Below are 20,698 nucleotides of genomic sequence, written 5' to 3'. Positions count from 1 at the left end.
CCAAGAATGCTTGTGTTGTGGGTACTCAGATAACGATATATATAATATACAAATACGCTTAAATATACACAAAACATCCATGACTCAGGAACAAATATCTGTGCTCATCACACAAATACATAAATGCCCTTACCGGTATTCGAACCCAGGACCATCGGCTTCATAGGCAGGGTCACTACCCACACAAACATTGTCACAGTGATCGGTAATTAGTTAGTGCTTCTGGGCTTCCACAAATCTGCAAATAGACAACCATTGTGGCTATTTTGCGGAAGAGTGATAGAGACAGATGACTACGTGGCGTTACGGAGCGTTAAAGATTGGCATGTTGGCTACGCGGGATGGAGTGATGATGATTTTTTGATACTAATGATTTGCCAAAATTAAATCTTTCGTTTAAAAAAATTGTATTTAAATATAAAATATAAATCCGCTTTTTGATAATTCTTCGAAAACAGGTAAGTATTTTTTAGGTGTCAAACCTGTAATAAATAAAATTGTGATGTTTTCTGATAGGTTATAAAATGATATAAGTTTTCATTTAATACATTTTTATAGGATTAAGTGAATAAATCCAAACATGTGAGTGTATTAATTCAAGGTTACTAACTGTTAATGAAAGTTTGACAGACAACTAATTATGATTTATACATTTGTTGATAATATTACAATTGTGTCAATACATACTACAATGGTGATTTAGCTTACCTGATACCTATATCGGCAATACAATTGCGATAATGGGAAAACTGCCCAAAAGTATTTTTCCTTGCCAATAGTTGGGCAGTTTTCCCATTATCGCAATTGGCTACATCCTTACAAAATGTTAAAATAATTAGTTACGTTAAAACGTACTAAACGCAAATTTTTGTGTTTGTGCTTAAATATGAATAAATTATTTTTATTCAATTCTAAATATATTAAAAAATGACACTTTAGGTTATCAATCTACTAGGTATTTATTGGCGTCTTTCAAGACAAAGTCGGCGACGCGCTCTCCAATTGCAATGGCGACGGCGGCAGTATTGCCGCGCGGTACCTCCGGCAGCACGCTTAGGTCGGCCACTCGTAGGCGCTTCACACCGTGCACGCGCTGTTGTGGGTCCACCACCGGGCCCAGCCCCGCAGTACCCACTGCGTGGAGCAACGAGGTTGTCATATGCCGACAGTAGCAACTCCAGTACCCTTTACGGTCATTCTCGTACTCGGGACAGTCAGGCAGCTTTAGGTGGACAATAAACGCATTTTGCACCTTATACTCTGGTGTTTCCATCAAGTGCTCGATGATTGTTATGCCGCGCAGCATCTCATCAACGTCCCTTTTATCAGCTAAGTAATTTGGAAAAATAGATGGCTTTTGTAAAGGATCAATGCTGGCGAGCCGAATGCTGCCGCGTGAAAATGGCCGCAGCACCAAAGGGCCAAGTAAAATTAAGGACTTATTTTTGTTTTCGGCAGTAAGCTGTTGCGCGATATCCTCGTTCAAGCCGAAATTCGCTTGAAATAATCCAACGTCGAGGTATGAATGGGCTAATTGCATGGAAGGTATTTCGCAGTTGGAGCTGTTGTAAATGAGTGTCTGTTGGCTGACGTCATAGCACCGTGTGTTTAGGAATGCTGTTAAGTCGGTAATCCCGATGGAGGCGAGGGGCCCTGTGCGATTATACAACCACCTTTCCAAGGACTCATTTTGTGAAGACATTGACGTGTCAGGATTTACTGATGCGTAGATCTGGGGAAACACGTGATCAGTTAGGTTAACGCCTACGGGTAAATCAGCGCGCACAGTAATGCCAAGATCGTTTAAATGAGACGCCGGCCCTATACCAGAAAGCATCAAAATTTGCGGAGTTCCGATCGTACCCGCTGAAAGAACAATTTCTTTCCTCGCGTAGAGTTGAAGTGTTCGGTTTTGGTTTTCATCTTTCACCACCGCCTTGATTCCTATAGCATTATTGTCGTTGTCTAGGATAATTTTGGTGCAGTGCGTGTTCTTGGTCACCTTTAAGGCCGATTTGACGTCATCGCGTGTCAGGTAACCTCGCGCCGTGCTCATGCGCTCGCCTTCGTTCACATATCCAATTACTTGTGATATTCCGATTTGTGATTTAGCGTTTACATCATAGTTGAAAGGGAAATTTAGATATCTATAACCTCTTATAGTCCTTGAATGCCAACTGTTTTCAGAGTTAGCGAAAAATCCTATTTTCATAGTGCCGCTAGTGTTGTGGTAGGGAATAGAGGTACGAGGTAACTTATTCAAGTCCTGCAAGCCCTCATACTTTAGGAAGTAGGGTTTAAGGTCTTTCCAGGCCCAGCCTTCGATACCGAGCTCATCGTAGTCCCGGTGGTTACCTCGAACATACATCATGAAGTTGATGCTGGTGGATCCGCCAAGACACTTTCCTCGACTAAAGCGGCACTGTTTGTCCGAATATGCGAGGCATGAAATGTTATTAGTGACGGTTGGGTACTGCCAGTCTAGAGCTGAACCGAGTAGCGTCGAGAACATTCCGGGAATCTGAAGCGATGAAATAAAATATTTTTGATTGATGTTTTACACACAAGTATAATACAGGAAGGAATTTGAAAGGTTGTTACCCTAGTATTCAGATTGGGGTTGCCGCCGGCCTCCACCAGCAGAACGCTAGCGCCGGATAGCGCCAGTCGCGCCGCTGCCGGGACCCCCGCGCCACCCGCTCCCACCACGATGTAGTCGAACGAATCACCATCTGTAAGCTAACATGTGCAAATATATCTGCATGCACATAGCACTAAATAAATATAAAATTCAATATGATGTCATGCTTCTGAATTATTTCATTGTATCTTTATAAAGAATAGTACAATAACCTTCAATACCAGGGGAACAGAAATAAGGAGAAAAACGAAAAATATACTCGTATTCATAACAAAGCATAGGTTTCTTGGAACTATTCTACCATATTTAGAAATCGAATAATATTTGTGAATGTTTTTTTCTGAATTTGCTATCTCTTCTATATCTATCCATCCAGAAATTTCAGAAAAAGGCTTAAGCTTAATGTAAACTTTCTCAGGTCAGCACTTCGTTAGTTATATCAAAAGCTAGGTACCGAAAAAGAAAAAGAAATATTTATTAACAACAATCATTACCTTTCAAGGGCACTGAATCGGGTAGCACATAATCTGGCAATTCTTGTGCCAGGTTGCCACCCGCTAGCATTATACTTAAAAGTAGTAGAGCCCGAGGCAGCATTTTCAGCATATATATATACATATATATATATATATATATATATGTGGTGTGTCTGAAAATAAACGTTTTGAGAACACTAAACATATGAAAATGAATATCCACTAGTACGTTTTATTCGATTACATTAAGTCTCAATAGTCCTAGCATGTGCTGCCTCAGTGCAGTGTCATTAAACTGTCGAATCTCTCTAGCGCCTCTATGTCAACAAAAACATCTTCGTCTCCGAACCTCCTCCTCCTCCTCGAAGTGGACTTTGGCTTAAATTTATCAAATATACGGGATACCATTGTTCCGTTTGCAAAAAAATATATTTAAAAATGGCTGAAAACTACATAGGAAAAATATAATATTTAAGAACCTTAACTTACAGGTTTAAGGTGTGATTTCACTGAAGCCAGAACACTAATTGCGAATTACTGCTAACACACTACTATACCTAAAACAACATGCACATCTCTGACATCACCACCACACCTGTTATCGCAGACTGCTTTAATCAGTATAATAAAATTATACTTGATAATGTTCCGAATTAATACAGAGTGGGAAAATAAGAGGTATACATTTTGTTTTTAAATTTTAACAATATTTAAGTTCAAAGATTATTAAGTATTGTTTTAAAAATATATTGTTCAGGGTTGGTAAATACATGTGGAACATATGTCCACCACTAACAGTAGGCAAATGTGGGCCCTTATCATCGCAATTTTCTGCATATTTTCGCACATTTTCGGCGTTATCTTAGTAAATTTGTGTCGGATGGTCGGTTTTAACTGTTTAAATTTCATCAGCTTGTTAGCATAGAGACGGAATTTAAGATAGGTCCACAGAAATAAGTCAGGAGCTGCAAAATTTAGGGAATTTGAGTGTCAATCACTGTCACTGTCTGTCGAAATTAATCGAGTAAACAACATGTTGAAACATGTTTCAAACGATACAAATATTTGAGAAAAAATTGATTGCTGCTAGAGGTAGATATTTGGCAGAAATTATCTTCCGTTTACAATTGCCAACCCTGAATAATATATTTATAAAAAAAACATTTAATAAATTTTGCACTTAATAAAATTAAAATTTAAAATCTAAAAGTATCGCTATTATTTTCCCAACCTGTACAATTTAATGCCCACAAAATCTAACTTAAAAATACAAATGATCGTGTTCGTTCGATATTCGCTGAGGTCCGAAAATTCAATAGGTACTAAATAACGAACTACTCGCGTATATTACTGCATATCTGGTAGAAAGAACCACTATGCGAATGATCAATATTCTTAATGCTCATTGACATGTCAAAGTACATAGTACTCATCGGAAATAATCACTTTAGATGGATAAATCTTTAAAAAAATAACAAAAAAATTAGAAAACATTATCATATAATCATTATTTCAGATGAAACCCAGTATATTTAACTAACGAAAACAGTAGGTATAGATAGGTAGATAGGTACTTATTATAATAATACTCACAGTTGGTACTTATAAGAATGATATTTATCTAATGGAGCATTCGATGAAGTCATTTACCGTTGTAACCGACCCGACAAAAAAACCAAAAGGGTTTGACCTCGCCCGCAAACTTTGGTGTCGCTTAAATAGGCTGAGAACTGGGCATGGCCGCTGTAATTCCAGAAAATCTGGATTCAGTCACGCCTGAGCTGGTTACCTGGCTTAGCGACCTCAAAGCTATACTCTGATTGCCTTCTTTATGCATGCCATACGATTAATAATAATTTACCATTATCCCGTAAAAAAAGATAATTTTCTGAAGATTTGCAGGTACTTACAGCAGTCTATTTTTCTGTGACAAATGGCCAAAAATATCGAATTTAAATGCCGAAAAAAAAGTTCTAATATACCAAATAAAATACGTTTGTACGAGACAGCCCGTGGAATGCTTCTAATGAATAGTAGGTAATGATAATGGTATGGTAAATGTTGGAGTGATTATAAATAGCCGATGTATTGGATTGATAAAATCTGATATATTTATCAGTTTCTCTCCGGAGACAAAGGCCGATGATATTTTTTTAAATATCTTTATACCGATATTAATATGAAAAAATATACGTAAATATTATAATTCATCCGTATTAATTTCATTACTTGACTACTTAATAGTTATTTTAATTATAATATTTTCTTACATTGTTTGAGAAAAGCACTATACAATCCTTGGACGGAACAGGGATTGCAAGACTCGCTTTATCCAGCCTCGTCTACGACTCGGCCGTCTACCGCAATCTCGTCCTGCAAACCAAATCCCTTACTTCACGGCTTCTGCAGGAATATACTATTTTGATTGATGTTTTATAGACATGTAGGAGTTGAATGGTTAAGTTACCCTAGTATTTAGATTGGGAAAGTACTGAAAATTATAAAAATATTTTTATAGACATTTCGATTAAAGTTAACTGTGAGTGAGTCGGTTTCCTAGTAAATAAATAATCAAATTACTATATATGTTCATTGTTTCAGACAACGCCGGGTATTTTAACTAACGTAATCAGTATTGTAACAATACTCACGTAGGGTACTAATAGGGTGATAGATATTTATCTAATTAGTATTGGTGGTATTTAGTGATTATAAATAACTGATGTCCCGATGTCTCGGTTTGATAAGATATTATATTTACCAGTTTGTATCCAAAGAAGTTGATGATTCATTCTGTTATTATTGCTGATAGTGATTAGATAGAAATATTCGATATACGTATACTATAGCGAACCAAAGCGAACCGTATTTGACGATCCCTATGATACTTCATTTGACTTTTTTAAAGTGATTAGAAATGGGTCATTGACAGTACCGTGATGCGAACAATTTTACCAACAGTACTTTGTTCTAGGTAGACGTCCGAGTGCTCGTCACTGTCTCCGTACAGTCAGCGTCAATTGTAGTGGATGAAAGAAAAGTATCTGTCACCCTCGAATACTCTTCCAGATACTGGATGTTTATTTAGTCAGAGCTACAATAGTTTACAGGCTGAATATATAGGTCACACTGAGCAATTTTTTACTATGGGACCAACCTGGAAATAGCGAAAAAAAAATTACTCTCCCATAGAAAATGTCATGGTCAAAGAGCCAAACTGTATGAGACAGACAATTTTATTTTGCGTTATCTGCGTTGGCCCCATAGTAAAAGTTGCTCAGTGTGACCTATATATTCAGCCCGTAAATTATTGCAGGTGTCTAAATAAACACCCTGTATTTATATATCTCCACAGCTCGCATGCAAAAGTATCAGCCACTACCTAATTGTTCTAAATATAGTCATTCATATCTAGTTACTTTAGACTTTTTTAGATACTTTTGATGCATAGTTTGATACGCTGCTTTTGATGCTGGCTGTACAAGTGGCGATAGAAGGTGTCATCTATTAAACATTAGCATGTCGAGCACTATGAAGTTTAACTTCATTCATTAGTTATATTAGTAGGTCATGCATATGACTATGTTAATGAAAAAAACGTAATTAAGTCTTAATAAAATCTTGTATGATGTTTTTTTATGGCTACAATTATTATTTAGCTATTGTAGCCACGTGTCAGGGCTCTCATGTTTCTTTTCATAGACTACTACTACTACTAGATACCCAAAGAACATGGCCATTCACAACTTATTGTGAATTAGGTAGTTGCAAAATTGCTTCTTAAAACTATCTTACTGTTTAGAATGAGATGTCCAGTCGCATCGCCCTCCGTTAATCTATGTAACTCCCTGCAAACAATCGGGCCCTCACTTATCAGGACTTACGGCTAATACCACCCGAAGGGCTCCACCCAATCTGCTGTAGTTCTTATCTCAATTTAATGCTCTTCGTATTAATTCCGTCTTTGTCTCATTTGTAGATAACTCAGGAGATGTTCAATTGAGTTGAAAAAATTGATACGCGTGTCATTTTGTTTGAGTTTGCTCGCAATTATCTAGTAAGTTTAATGCGCAATATATAAAATAATAGAAATGAACTGTACTTGAACATTATCAAGGTGAAGAACATGGTCATATCAAAGGAAAACTCCAAATCATACGTAGGTATCTCCGCTCACGCTCTAAGCTTGCTAAGCTTGTATTTTGATCCCAATAAAAGTTACATAAAACTTGTATTTACGTAAATCCACAAAACAAAGCGTCCTTATTTGGAACGACGTCACGTTTAGCCTCAAATCAAAAGAACGTTATAATCCGGCCCGTTTCCGCAGCCCGCTCCGAGCGCGGCGGGAAAATTGAGAATCAAAGCCATTGTTTCCAATATCTAGGGAAGGGAAGAAAACTTTTATTGGGTACAAAGTGGGTATTATTCACGGGTTGAACGCAATCAACCGCGGACAGGGCCATCGGACGCGCCGCTCCTGAATGCAAAGATATTTTTTTCAGGTCATTTTAAAAGGGTTCGTATTATAAGGAGTCCGTTTTATTATTGGACTCTTGGATCAGTGGCTGGGTTGCAATTAGGAGAGATTAGGCTATTTTTATGGATCCCTTCACCTTCTTAACGGGTTTCGCAATGGATCAGAACCAATCAACAATAGATGTCGTACGATGTGACTCGTCGGATAATCTTAGGACGGTTCGTTGTCCGTGCAGAACTGCTACGTCGGTTCTTGTTATAGCGTGCCCTGACCTTCTTAAAGCGTAAGTTTAGAGACGACTTACGTTAATGGCGTCCTAAGTTTCCGTGTGTTAGTTCCGTCTTGCAACTTCATTTAAGTTCATTTGAATTTATTTCAAGTTTCTTGTAGACTAATTGGCTTATTTAAAGCTTTATTTCAAAAGATTTAAGTCATTAATTCAGTTCCTTTAAAAACCATGCTTACTATTGCGTGAAATTACTAACCATATTTTAGGTTGTAAACTATAAGTCATCATACTAAAGAAAAAAGACCAAGCCTTCCAGTGACTCTTCACTCTATTATCAGTTTATAATAATTTATATAATATTAGGTCACTTACTTAAAAAAAAATCTCTAGTTATATTTTACATCTTTGATGCCATAATGCACTGAAAACAATAAAAAATCAAACATCTTAAAGATAAAATTGCAGCTTTCGAAAGTCTCACTTCTGTCAAAGCAAAATAGAAAAGGCTTCAACGCCTCGCGAGTAGGTACGACGAGGCGGCGACTGCCAAAACGGTCGTATAAACTTCGGATAACGATCGTCCACTCATCTACAGCTATTGAGCCCATTGCCTGCAGAGCCTATATTTTCAAGTGATAGCTTCTATAAGGCTGCGATGTGGGTGCCCGGGCGCGGCGGGCTTGGGATATCATTATAAAAACCTATGTTGACAACTTGAGAAGTAAGGAAATTATTATTTAGGAGGGATTTGAATCTTCTCGGGTAGAGGTGTAGGGTTGGAGCCGGAGTAGCTTTATTTGCCGTCCATAAGCACATTGTAATAAACTTGAAAAATAAACTATTTTCATCTGTATCTGCATCTAAAGATGCAGAACAACGTTCCAACGTCATTCAGCCGTATATTGACGGTTTAAAATGCTGTCAAGATTACATAGATTATGATAGCTTACAGAATTTCCCCGGCCGACCGCATGGTCCGACAGCTTTGTTCGACATGTCGCGATGAGTTGACTTGTCAGAGTTGTCACTGGCAAGTCGCAATGTCGGATGACAAGAAATTTTAATTCCTCGCTCTCTGACTACTCGGACTATAAAAGAATTTTACATTCCACTTAGTTCCACTATCGAACCACATGGAATTTTAAAATTCTTCTTATTTCAACCGCCGAACCACGAGGACCGCTAAATTCCACTTAGTTCGACCGTCAAACCACGAGGACCGCTAAATTCCACTTAGTTCAACTGTTTAACCATAAGCAATCATCAATTTCATCTATCGTTCTCAAATTTATTTCAGCTTCCAGTGGCGTTATTTATTAGTGAATTTTCAAGCAGAATGATTTGAATTCGATTGCGGATACATTTTTCTAAGAATAACTTTAGGACATAACATAATACATTGATAAATTACAAGACGCCAAATATTATGAATCGTCCGCTCCGCTTGTATATGAAACGAAATACGCAATCTTAAGAGAAACGCGCCTGGAATCCCAACAAGCACTATTATTAGATGTGAGCCTAGACTTTCAGAAAGGTGCTTATACTTATACATTGCTACAATGTATTGATCAAGATCACGCAGCCGATGACTTAGTGGCTTCGTGTCCTGTACTAGATCTGATCGAAAAGGAGAGGATGCCCTCTTTATCCACAATCTAGATATTTTAGTCCTGGGATTATTTAACGCTAGACTCTGTGGGCCAGCCGAGGATTTTTGTAGCTACCTATAGTAACGATGCAACGAAATGTTCTTGAAAATAAATACATCATTTTATTTCGATAGAGGTTTAGTTAATTGAGAAACGATTTTGAAATATTTTGGAGGTGGATTAAAAAAATATACAACTTTTTTTTAATCTACCTCAATTAATTTGATCTTAATCAGTTATTAAACTCATTTCGCCCTTTTTTGCAAAATAAAAGTAATGTATGTAAGTATAAGGACAAAATAGATGCATTGACAACAATATGAGATTAATATCACCTTATCATATTTCAAATCTGATTAAGTACCTAGTGTTCAATAATGTCTTAAAATGTAATGAAATATCGAACGTCTAATCTATATTTACTATTTGTGACTTTCTCTTTAAGTTTTTTTGACTTCGTACCAATATCTTCGATTTATCCTCAAAGGCGTCATCCAATTAACATAAGTACATCACACGTTTAGGGGCAGGGAGGGTAAAGAGGAAAATGTTACATGTTGTGATATGGTCCCCCATTTGGGGACAATCCTTCACAGATCGACCTAGACCCAAACTAAGCAAAGCTTACAATATACTACGGGGACTAGGCGACGATGTACATACTTAAATAGATAAATACATACCTACTTATAAACATAGAAAACACCCATGACTCAGGAATAAATATCCGTGCTCTTCACACAAATAAATCTCCTCACCTGGATTCGAACCCGGGACCATCGGCACTATAGGCAGGGGCAATACCCACTAGGCCAGACAGGTCGACAGGTTTTGATTGTTTTATTCGCTGTAAAGTTAAATAACTAGTTTCTGCAATGTTAATCGTTTTTAATTATGTAATTTTTATAAAATTTTCTTTATAAAATTTCTAATATTGTTGGTATCAAAAATATTTTTAAAACAATAATAATAACTTATTCAAATTGAAAATTTCGTAAAAAACATAATTGCCAAACATGTGACGTCTTACCAGGGGGGAGGGGTTTGCCAAATGTGACCAAAAGTGACACGAAGGGAGGGGTCATAAAATCATAAAATTCGTGTGCCGTAATTCATGGATGACCCCAAATATACAAGCCAAACTGAAAACATAAAGCACTAGATATATACTGAGATATTTTATGATAAACCGATCAGTAGACGGCGTCTCTTGACGCTATAAATGTCCTCGGAAATAGCTGCATTATTTGCACATTAATTCTTTACTGCAGCCAGCTGGGATAATACCGGAAGTAGCGCCAGTGCATTGGCGCCCTACACAGGGCGGAGGGGAAAACAGACATGGAAAGGGAAGTAAGATTAAGGCCTCCGGCATTCCTCTTTAATAAGTAAACAGAGGGCAAAAAGAACATTACACGTATTAATAATCTCAGGCTATGGTGTTTGGAAGTATAAACTAGAAATATGTATGTATATGTAAAAAATGAAATATAAATGATGATGTATATGTATTATGAATGTATTAGAAATGAGACTCTACAGTAGAGACATTACTTATAGTCTTAATTTAGTTAATAAAGTGATATTTGCGTTAAGTAGAATGGAAATTGTTTTGCAGCTTAAGATTTTGAACAAAAATGTTGCATTGATTTTACTTTGCTATCCAAAAATACACGTATTATAAATCAAATGTATTTCAAATATTAACTTTTTTTTAAGCCGAAAGTCTTTCAAATTTTAAAACAATGCTCAACACGTATAATGGAAAATATGAAACATTGAAAGTCACGGTCGTTGTTTGAAAATGTCGGTTTTATGGGGTACGTTTGTCGCGATAAGTCGATTTGTCAGAGTTGTCACTGTCAAGTCGCAATATGTGCATATACAAGTGTTTCTGTCGGGACGTCGGGTTTATAGCTTTGAGTTCAAACATTAAACAGTTAAACTAACACTAGGGCAAGTGCAACGAACTGGGAGCTTTAACCTTTAATATATGTTTATATATGAGCATAAAGTATTCCATTTTTACTTCAAATAGATCCGCAACCTTATTCTTACTAGACTATAATATAGATCATGAAAGAAAAATGTATGAGAAATTATTAATTACTGTCGCTTTTAGAAATTGGATTATACAATTGTCTCCGTTCGACTGTTATAAAAAATATCAAGAAAGTTAAGCGTAAAACGGCGTGTGGTTGGTAATTGTATCGACTTTTACAATAATAATTAAAAACAATTACAAAGTGAGGCACGAATTAAACACAGGAAACAGAAACTTTAGCCATAAATTCTAAACATTAGTTATTATTGTTTAAAAAGCCAGTAAATACTTCTTACTCCGCTCCCCGTGACTTTGCTGTCTTGAAACCACATTAAAATTTGCCGTCTGGCTTTTCACGGCTAACATTTTTCGTCGACTGCAACCACAACATGTGCCAACCAAATTAGAATCTTAGCCTCAAAGAAATACAACTCAAATTGGTTTTACACTGGCACCCTAACAGCTACTTTTTGCAATATTAATTCGAAGTAGCTTAAGTATTTTTACGTAGCTGAAACAAATTGGGAAGTTGGAGAAAAATGTATTTTAATGCGGGGGGACAGAGTATGATGTTGGTTGGGAAGTTTTGGTAGGTTGCTATGTTTTTTCCTAAATCTTCCCTAGCAGCCAAAAGGAGTCCCTGGAGGCATGATCCCGAACTCCTCATTTATCATGCTTGTCACGCGCTGCCCATCCCTCGCGTGTAGTGTTCAACATATAACATGAACTCGCCTATACACATACCTAACACTTATATTGGAATCAACTTTGACTTTGTGGCTTTTTGTCGATTCTCTTTGATGTTTTCGTGTTTTACGAGGGGAATTTTATTTTATTAGAACGGGTAAAACAAATGAAGCAAGAACACGTTAATAATACAAAATAACAATATTGATTATTTATATTTCAAATAAAAACGTTGAGTTGAGTAAATAAGGGCTAGTTTCACAATGTCCAAGTATTGGATAGCTAATTGGCAAAAAAATTAACTGCCAGATAAAACCCCTTGCAATGCTTAGCACTTTATGTCAGTTAATCTTATATTAAGTTTGTGAAACCCCAACAATGACTTTATTTGTTAGATAAGTGGCAACTAGCTTATGGGCCTGTTTCATAATGTCCAAGTAAAGTACTGATACTTGGACATTGTGAAACAGTCCCTTAGTATAATAACATGCCTAAATAATAATAATCTCAATTTGATTTGTTCATTTGTTTAATGAAAAATTTGATGGCGTTCCGTCTTCGATTTATAGGTATCTTTCCGTATGATATATATTAGTTTGTTTCCTCTTTCAAAATTAATATAACCTATATTAATATTTCAGAATGTAATTATTACTGTTTTAAAGAGCACAACTGTTTTGCACTTAGCGATTGTAACTATGTTAAGTGTAGGTTGTAGTAGTCTATGTTTCAACATGTTTGAAACGTCGACTTGGAACACAGCCTCTTAAGCGCGCCCGCAGTCGGCAAGCTAGAACAAACACCGTTCATAATGGAAGCCTCGTGATTAATGCATCGCGCTACACTCGGTAGCTTTATTATTAATTTATCGATTGCAACTAACGCTGAAACTCTCCTTAATAGTCGGTAAGTGATTATGATTTATTATGATGTGGTCGCGATGTTGGCCCAACGTTGGCGGAATTGCGAAACTATGTTGGATGTTAGGTACTGCAAGTTACCAAGCTTTAGTTTTTTTCTACTGTAGAAAATTTTATTGATATTATACAGGATGATTTTGCTGTCTGACCATGCTCTGAGGAGTGAATAGGTAGGTCATACTGAACAAATTTTACTATGGAGCCAACCCCGAAATCGCGACACAAAATGTGCTGTTCCATAGAAAATATTGACATGTGATTCGCTGACATGAGACAGCTGATTTTTAGGGTTCCGTACCCAAAGGGTCAAACGGGACCCTATTACTGAGACTCCGCTGTCCGTCCGTCCGTCTGTCACCAGACTGTATCTCATGAACCGTGTTATTTTGATATTGATATTGCGATTATGTATTTCTGTTGCCGCTATAACAACACATATCTACTAAAAACAGAATAAAATAAATATTCATTTCCAATATCGAGGTTCTCATCCAATCACCGAAGTTAAGGAACGTCGGGCGGGGTCAGTACTTGGATGGGTGACCGTTTTTATAGATAATGGTACGGAACCCTTCCTGTGCGAGTCCGACTCGCACTTGGCCGGTTTTTTTGCGTTTATAGTAAAATTTGTTCATGACCTACATATTCACCTCTCAGAGTAGGCTTAGACATAACAAAATCAGCCTGTATATCTTTAATAAATAAATATCTCATAGTTTTACTACCCAAAATTTAACTTTGTATATTTTTATCTTATGACTGACTTCGTTTTTGGCATTATTTAGCAGTCAACCAAATAGAGACAACGTTGTGTCATAATGTGCAATGCAACAAACGCTACAAAAAGCTAAATTCATCTACAGGTACAATAGATATTAAACCAAAATTGGGTAAAACAAAGCGAGAAATAACAACGGAAGTAACCACAACAATAACGCAAAACCAAATTAAGGATTCCACCGCGAATATCTCCTGGTGAAAAAGGAGGCTCAAATTACGGTGAGCCGTGATTTGAATTTATTACGAGGAGGCTAATTTTGTTTCGGTGTGTCTGTGAGACAATATTGTGAGGGATGCCTCCTGCCCGAGTCCCGTCTCCCGCTGTTGTACTTGTAAGGAGAAATTGGGATTGTGACAAATTGATGTATTTGTTTCCCGTCTTGTTATGAAGACACAAGAATTCATTATTTAAACTTAAACGGGACTTTGTCATGTGCATTTGCTTTCATTTCAAATATCAGTCAGCAAGTCAGCACCAAATAACATTTACAGTTGTTTTAAATTGGACATCGTTATGGAAGATGAAATATAATTATTATATCAGCTTATCTATGTCAATAATTATTGTTTTGTATAGTACGTCGCTAGTAAACAAGCAAACGGCCCGTCTGATGGTAAACAATCTCCATATCCAATGTACGCCTGCAACTCCAGAGGAGTTAGGTACATGCGCGTTGTCGACCCTAACGCCCCTCACTCCCGCGATGCTTATTTTGATGATTATATTCAAAATAAATAGTAAATTCGGTCAATTTATTTAAAGCATTACCCCCAAACGACTTCCCGCAACAGATTCTCTGCAAAACGGAATACGTTGCTCCAACTGTGCGTTCAGAACTAAACAGTCGCACGGCTCTTGTTACCATCGCTCTCCGAGCTATCGCTTAGTTCGAACTACTATAAATGTGACCTTGAGATCCGAAACAACAGCATACAATATACACGTACGTTATTATCTAGGAACATAGATTACTTAACTTGGACTACATTCTATTCTAGATTAGACAGCGTGTTCTTTTGCTTCCATGCTAATTTAGCAGCCCAAGCGGTCATTTCAGTTAAGAAAAGATAGGTGCACAATATACACTTACATATATTACATTAAAGATATCATTTCTAATGGACAATATTTACCTATTTTATGAAACAAGTAATGATATTAACTGGTTATTAGAAAAGGAGTACCGTAAGGTAGGAGTTCAATCAGAAAATAAGCCTTTATAATGCCTAATTTCGGGCAAAACCAAGGGAGAGACGTGAACCCCCTAAATTGCGAAAAAAAATTGACTCTCCCATAGGAAATTTCAACATCAGACCAGCAAAATGTAAGAAACTTTTTTTTCGCGATTTCAGGGTTTTTCTCATATTAAAAGTTGCTCAGTATGACCTAAACATCTTTATTTGCCTTTCGTTCTGTTAAATACTGTATAGCACTAAGGTTCACGTCTCTCCCTGGGTTGTAAATACATATACAATACGAAGTTATATAAATCTTTGCCCAGATGAAACTGCGCTATTGGGCTAGTGGCGTAGTATTTCGCAAATAACTACTACTACTACTTCACTGGCCCAGGACCCAAACAGGATCTTGGCCTCTGGCACGAGAGAGCGCCACTCTGCCCTATCCTGCGCCACTTCGCGCCAGTTGGGTATTCCGAGGGCGAACAGGTCTTTTAGGACTTCGTCACTCCAGCGGTATCTAGGACGCTCAGACGGACGTTTTCCACCTAGGTGCCCCACATACGCTCTTCTCACAGCGCGATCCTCTCCCGTTCTTTCTAGGTGACCGGGCCAGCGGAGTCGTGTGGCTTCACAAATAACAATGTTACATATTGCAATTTAATGGATGACTGTCATTGGCCATCTTTTATGTAAGCATTCATATGTTTAGTTATGTTTAAGGCTGTTGTTATCATGAATACCAATAAAAAAAAGCACATACGTGGTGACGGCAAGTCTTCATAATATTGGGGTGTGTGGCTGTATATTCGGCAAGCGATGAAAATGTGGACAGGTAAATGTGGCCGTAACAATAAAAAAGCGGGAATAGGGAAACTCGGAACGAGCACTGTTTATCGGGAAACAAAGGCAGCGAGGCATAAGATATGCATAAAGTACTAAATTAGAAGCCCTTTTTTACTCTGAATTAAATTGTTTATTGAGGCCATTTTGCCGTCTTTAGCAAATTGGACGCGAGTTTTTTTTTGTGTAAAAATAAAAATGCAGATTTACTTAAAGGTAAAATATTTTGATATAATATATGCATTTGAATATTAGGAGACAAATAGAGATCGAAGTTAAAACAGTTGCAATATTTGCAATGTCGTGTATACATTGTAATTGTCACAAGTGAAAAATTGAAGATAACTTACACCCAGCTGCAGGATAGTCCATGAATAACGGCGAATTTAGACGGTGCGAGAACTTGCATGCGAGTTTCAATACATTGCGGTATTTGATCGGTTGACGGAATTGGATGTAACCTGAATAGCCCGCAATGTAACTAAACTTGCATGCGAGTTCGTGCGCCCTCTAGGCCCTGTCTGAATAACTTTAATAAGTAATACACAGTTACAGAAATGTATAAATCACCCGTATTAACTTTTATATTTACTAGTACAGTTAAAAAAGACCTGCCAAAAACAGCTGCCAGTTTAATATCCGCGGACATTCCAGCAAGTAGGCAATAAAGTCTAGTAGCTCCATAGTACTTTTATTGCTTTTCAATTGACCATAAATCTATATGAATGCAAAAACGAGCGATAAAACTTTAACGATTAGACTTCGATAGCACTTGATCGCTTGTAAAATTTGACGCCTTGCGGGCAAATTACGTCGGTAAATTAACCTTCTAAATGTTCAAAGAATGCTTATAATAGCTGTGTTAAAAACTGCGTGAGTGTCGTGGAACACTTGGTTGGAATGAAGTACATTTTATTTATTAAAATTTTACTGCACAAAAGAAAACCTTATAGTACAAAAGGCGGACTTAATGCTATGAGGCATTCTCTACCAGTCAACCTTTAGACAAAGCAGATATTGTGGCCGGTGCTACTTTAACAATAACAACCAAAGCCGTACCATAGTATTGATTAACAAGTACAAAATAAAAACAAAAACTTAATCGATAAAAGAATACCTAATTATCGAAACTGCTCAAAAGATTTCTCAAATCTGTTCAGAAATGCGACTTACAGGCAGGGAGAACAACGGCCCGATTCGAAGATTTTTGATGCGATACGATAACAACATGCACCAACGATGCGGTTGGCTCTGGTTGCGGGGGTTGACCGCCTTGACGGGGACCTTGGGGCCGCCATACTGGATGTGGGTGACTGCGGTGCCCACCCCGATGTCCAGGCCTTCGGAGAAAGCCACCGGGACACAGGAGTAAGCGTTGCGAACTGAAACAAAAGATAATCACAGCGTTATGCGACTGTTCATTAAATATTTACTTTCACAGTGCTTAGTCGGGCGCACAGATATAGATACACATACACAATATATGCATGAAATGCACTTCTTTCAGGCAATGAAACAGTTAAGTACCTAATAAGAAAGGCAGTTACAATAATTATATTTATGTGACAAGCCATCGCAATACGCCTATATTTTCTGTCCACGTTGTTGAAAAAATAAATGAGACAGATCTTGAATAAACAAAGTAAAGTTTAAATAAGCGCTATTCTTTCCCTGATCCCCAGAGTTCGTTTGTATGTCATATAATTGACAGATGCAGCTCGATTCGGGCAACCAATGTCACTTTGACGTTAGAAATATCGTGGGTAGATCTTATTAGGATATAGAAATACCTAAACGTCAATTTTGACATGTCGTTTAGTTATCGATATTTTAAGGATCTTTCCAAGATCTTAAACTTGTCTTAATCATTCTTCGAATCGGGCCACAACTAAACGCAAGAAAACATTTTTGTAAAAGCTCATACTGATACGCCTAATTCGAGCTTCACACTCGCTTAGTCAATCAAAAAATATGAAATTCAAGTGCGCAAAAGTACAAAAAGTGGTATCTGCATACACGTCCGGGGATCGAACCCGGATCGACGCTGTTACCACCTGTTTCTAAAGGGCTGTTTACCAACTGCGCCACTGTAGGGTATATGTAAGTCGGTGAAATTAGGCTCTTTATTCTGACGGTAAAATATTACACTTTCTTTCGCCTAGCCCCCATTCGCCAACCGTCCGATAAGGAACATAGTTCCAAAAACTAAAACTGCGTTTGCATGAACTGAACTCAGAAGCGCAGAATCCTCTTAGTATCTGCACAAGCTTCCTGGAGTGACCTTGGTATATCGAGGATTTGAGCCCGTTGTGCCACTAAACATTCGCATTACATAATGATATTGGGAGCTTTTTCACCGGCGGACGGGAATCCCCCACGTAGGCGGCTATTGTCTTATCTAAAACGAACAGCTACTAAGCACAATTAGGTGCTCCCAAGAGAAATCTACTTGTACCTAAAGAATGTCGCTTGTGCACTCGTGCGGGTTTGAACCTTACCTACGTCAATGTTTACAAGACTTTATACTTGTACTATTATTATATAGTACCTACCAAATTATAAACACCCAATTCTCAATTGTAACCACGCGGTTAAATCACTTGTTGTTTAATGATTATATAATATGTAGGTATACTAAATCATATTTACGCGTCTTGGCTCTGCTGTAAGCTTAGGTTATGTCACTGATTTTTTATTTTTATTTCAGCTAGCATAAACCAAGAGAGTACCGTTGAAGTAACAAATATGAAATGTTGAGTGCCTGCATCATACGTAGTTGTTCCTTTAACTGTACCGCAAACTGAAAGGAAGGACTAAGTTTTGTTGGACCGAATTTATAAATTATTTTACAGTACATATGGTGCTACTTTATAGCACTAGTGCGAAAATTAGCATATTACGTTACTGTGTCGAACATTTAAAGGGCCATATGTACTGTAAAACGTTGTACGATACATGGGCGAATAAATAGGAGGGATACTCCCTTCGGTCGTGTTTTAATTTATCGCAACTCGTTTCGAATTTCCTATTTTTCGCACTTATATCGTAATGTACTATTACTTATTAGCAGTGTAGCTTCAAAGCATTTGAATAGCTCTAAAGGTACTAAGATTTTTCATGTGAAAGGCGAAAATTCCCAACGCACACTTGAATAACTTTGTTAACGCCCTCTCACTACAATGCGCTGTTAAATGGTCAAAACGTATAACTTAATGTGTCTGTAAGTACTCAAATCCATTTTGGCTCGTCGGTTATATTGTTAAGAGTTGGTATGGGCTCTTCCTTCCTTTTATATACTTTTTATAGTCTCCGTTGCTTAGCATCTCACACGTTGGGTTACACGGGCGGGGTTGGGTGGTCACGGCAAAGGCGTTATTTTGATCGCTTATAAAGCGCCGGCTAGTCGAAAGCTCAGGCGTACTAATATTTATGAGTGTTCTGCGACTGCTACTGCTCAACTAGAACATCATGTGGGTAATATTAAACTTTAAAAGACCAACCCCGGAGAAAAAAAAATAGCTTGTTTACTTAGGCTGATTACCAAGTTTTATAAGGAACAACATTTCTGGGCGCTTTGCAGCTTTTTAAGTGACATGTATGTTGTTTTTTCAAACCACCGGCCTCCGCCACTTGAAGGGCTTGCTCACTTTTCTGTAACAAGTACAGGACATCTATTTTAGTTTATAATATTTAAAACAAAAATCAAAATATTGAATAAAGTTGTTGTTTCAAGGTGAATGATTTATACAGTCAGCATCAAATATGTAGATAGAAACGTACAAAGTGGCCAAATATAGTTATTGTAACACACCTTTTTTACTTTAAATATGAGGATGTATACCGATATATTTGGTCACTTTAGCTGTCACTATCTATTTGAGTCTGATTGTACTAAGATTAAAGTTTCCGTGGGGCAATCAGTATTTTTCTTAACATCTAGCGAAATATGGCGAAGGATTAAAAACACTGTTAGTATATTCAGCCTCTGTCTTTACTTAGGTCTGCTTGGCGGTCGGCTAACTCTCGCCTCGTGAGCTGTGAGAATGCGACAAGGGCCTCTGCACACTGTTTTGACAGCCGAAGCACAATTTATGACCGCTCACCGACAGCGATAAAACCGCCTTTGTCACAAGCCAATGTAACACTCGCAGGTTTTATGGCCAAATAAATTTCGAACACTATTATTATTCAAATCGGTATTGGACCCACAAAATACAAACACCTTTTTATCGGTGACCGTTCATTCACAAAAATATTTTTAGAAAAAAACGCTTGTCCTTCTACCCGTATTCTTGATCATGTGTACCTTATTAATAAATTATCGTTAACAATTTAACGATAATTTATTAATAAGGTACACATGATCAATTACGACATTTCTTTCATGCGGGATTAGGCCGGGACTCTCCAGCAGTTTGTTTTTTATCACTTCTTATTAAATAGCATGCTTCACTTCTAACATATGTTGTCATTATTCAATGTTTTGATTTACGGTGGCTCATAAAAGTATTTCTGTCATCTTAGTAGTCAAAGAAGGGCTGAGAAAATAACGTCAATAAAAATAAAACAAAAACGTCGAGCCTACCGGTACTTAACACATTGACGGATGATCTAGTAGTGATTGATTTTTTTCACAGGCGTTTATATTAATATTATTTCTGATAGAATCTACAGATATTTCAGTTATTTTTGATGAAATGAGTTCAATAGGATGTTGAACTAGCAAATTTTACTAATTACCTACGCCTAATTAAAAACTGTTTAGCT

The 20,698-nt window shown here is 37.2% G+C and overlaps 1 protein-coding gene across 2 annotated transcripts; it reads right to left on the bottom strand.

Annotated features, from left to right (window-relative positions):
- Positions 1-390: 390 nt before the first annotated feature.
- LOC133522747 (ecdysone oxidase-like) lies at positions 391-3,249 on the bottom strand. 2 transcript variants are annotated; one of them, XM_061858181.1, is made up of 3 exons: positions 3,136-3,249; positions 2,602-2,739; positions 391-2,521 (listed from the first exon to the last, which is right to left on the bottom strand). In XM_061858181.1, exon 3 carries the CDS (start codon positions 2,510-2,512, stop codon positions 944-946), a length of 1,569 nt encoding a protein of 522 aa, XP_061714165.1. In that variant the 5' UTR covers positions 2,513-2,521; positions 2,602-2,739; positions 3,136-3,249; the 3' UTR covers positions 391-943. The 2 variants fall into 2 exon arrangements, with proteins under 2 accessions (XP_061714165.1, XP_061714164.1); XM_061858180.1 differs by having other exon boundaries at positions 2,602-2,732.
- Positions 3,250-20,698: the final 17,449 nt, after the last annotated feature.

This window comes from Cydia pomonella, chromosome 11 (assembly GCF_033807575.1).
Source record: "Cydia pomonella isolate Wapato2018A chromosome 11, ilCydPomo1, whole genome shotgun sequence".
NCBI lineage: Eukaryota > Metazoa > Arthropoda > Insecta > Lepidoptera > Tortricidae > Cydia > Cydia pomonella.
Note: the sequence above shows the minus strand (reverse complement) of the source record. Positions and strands in the feature narration are given on the sequence as shown.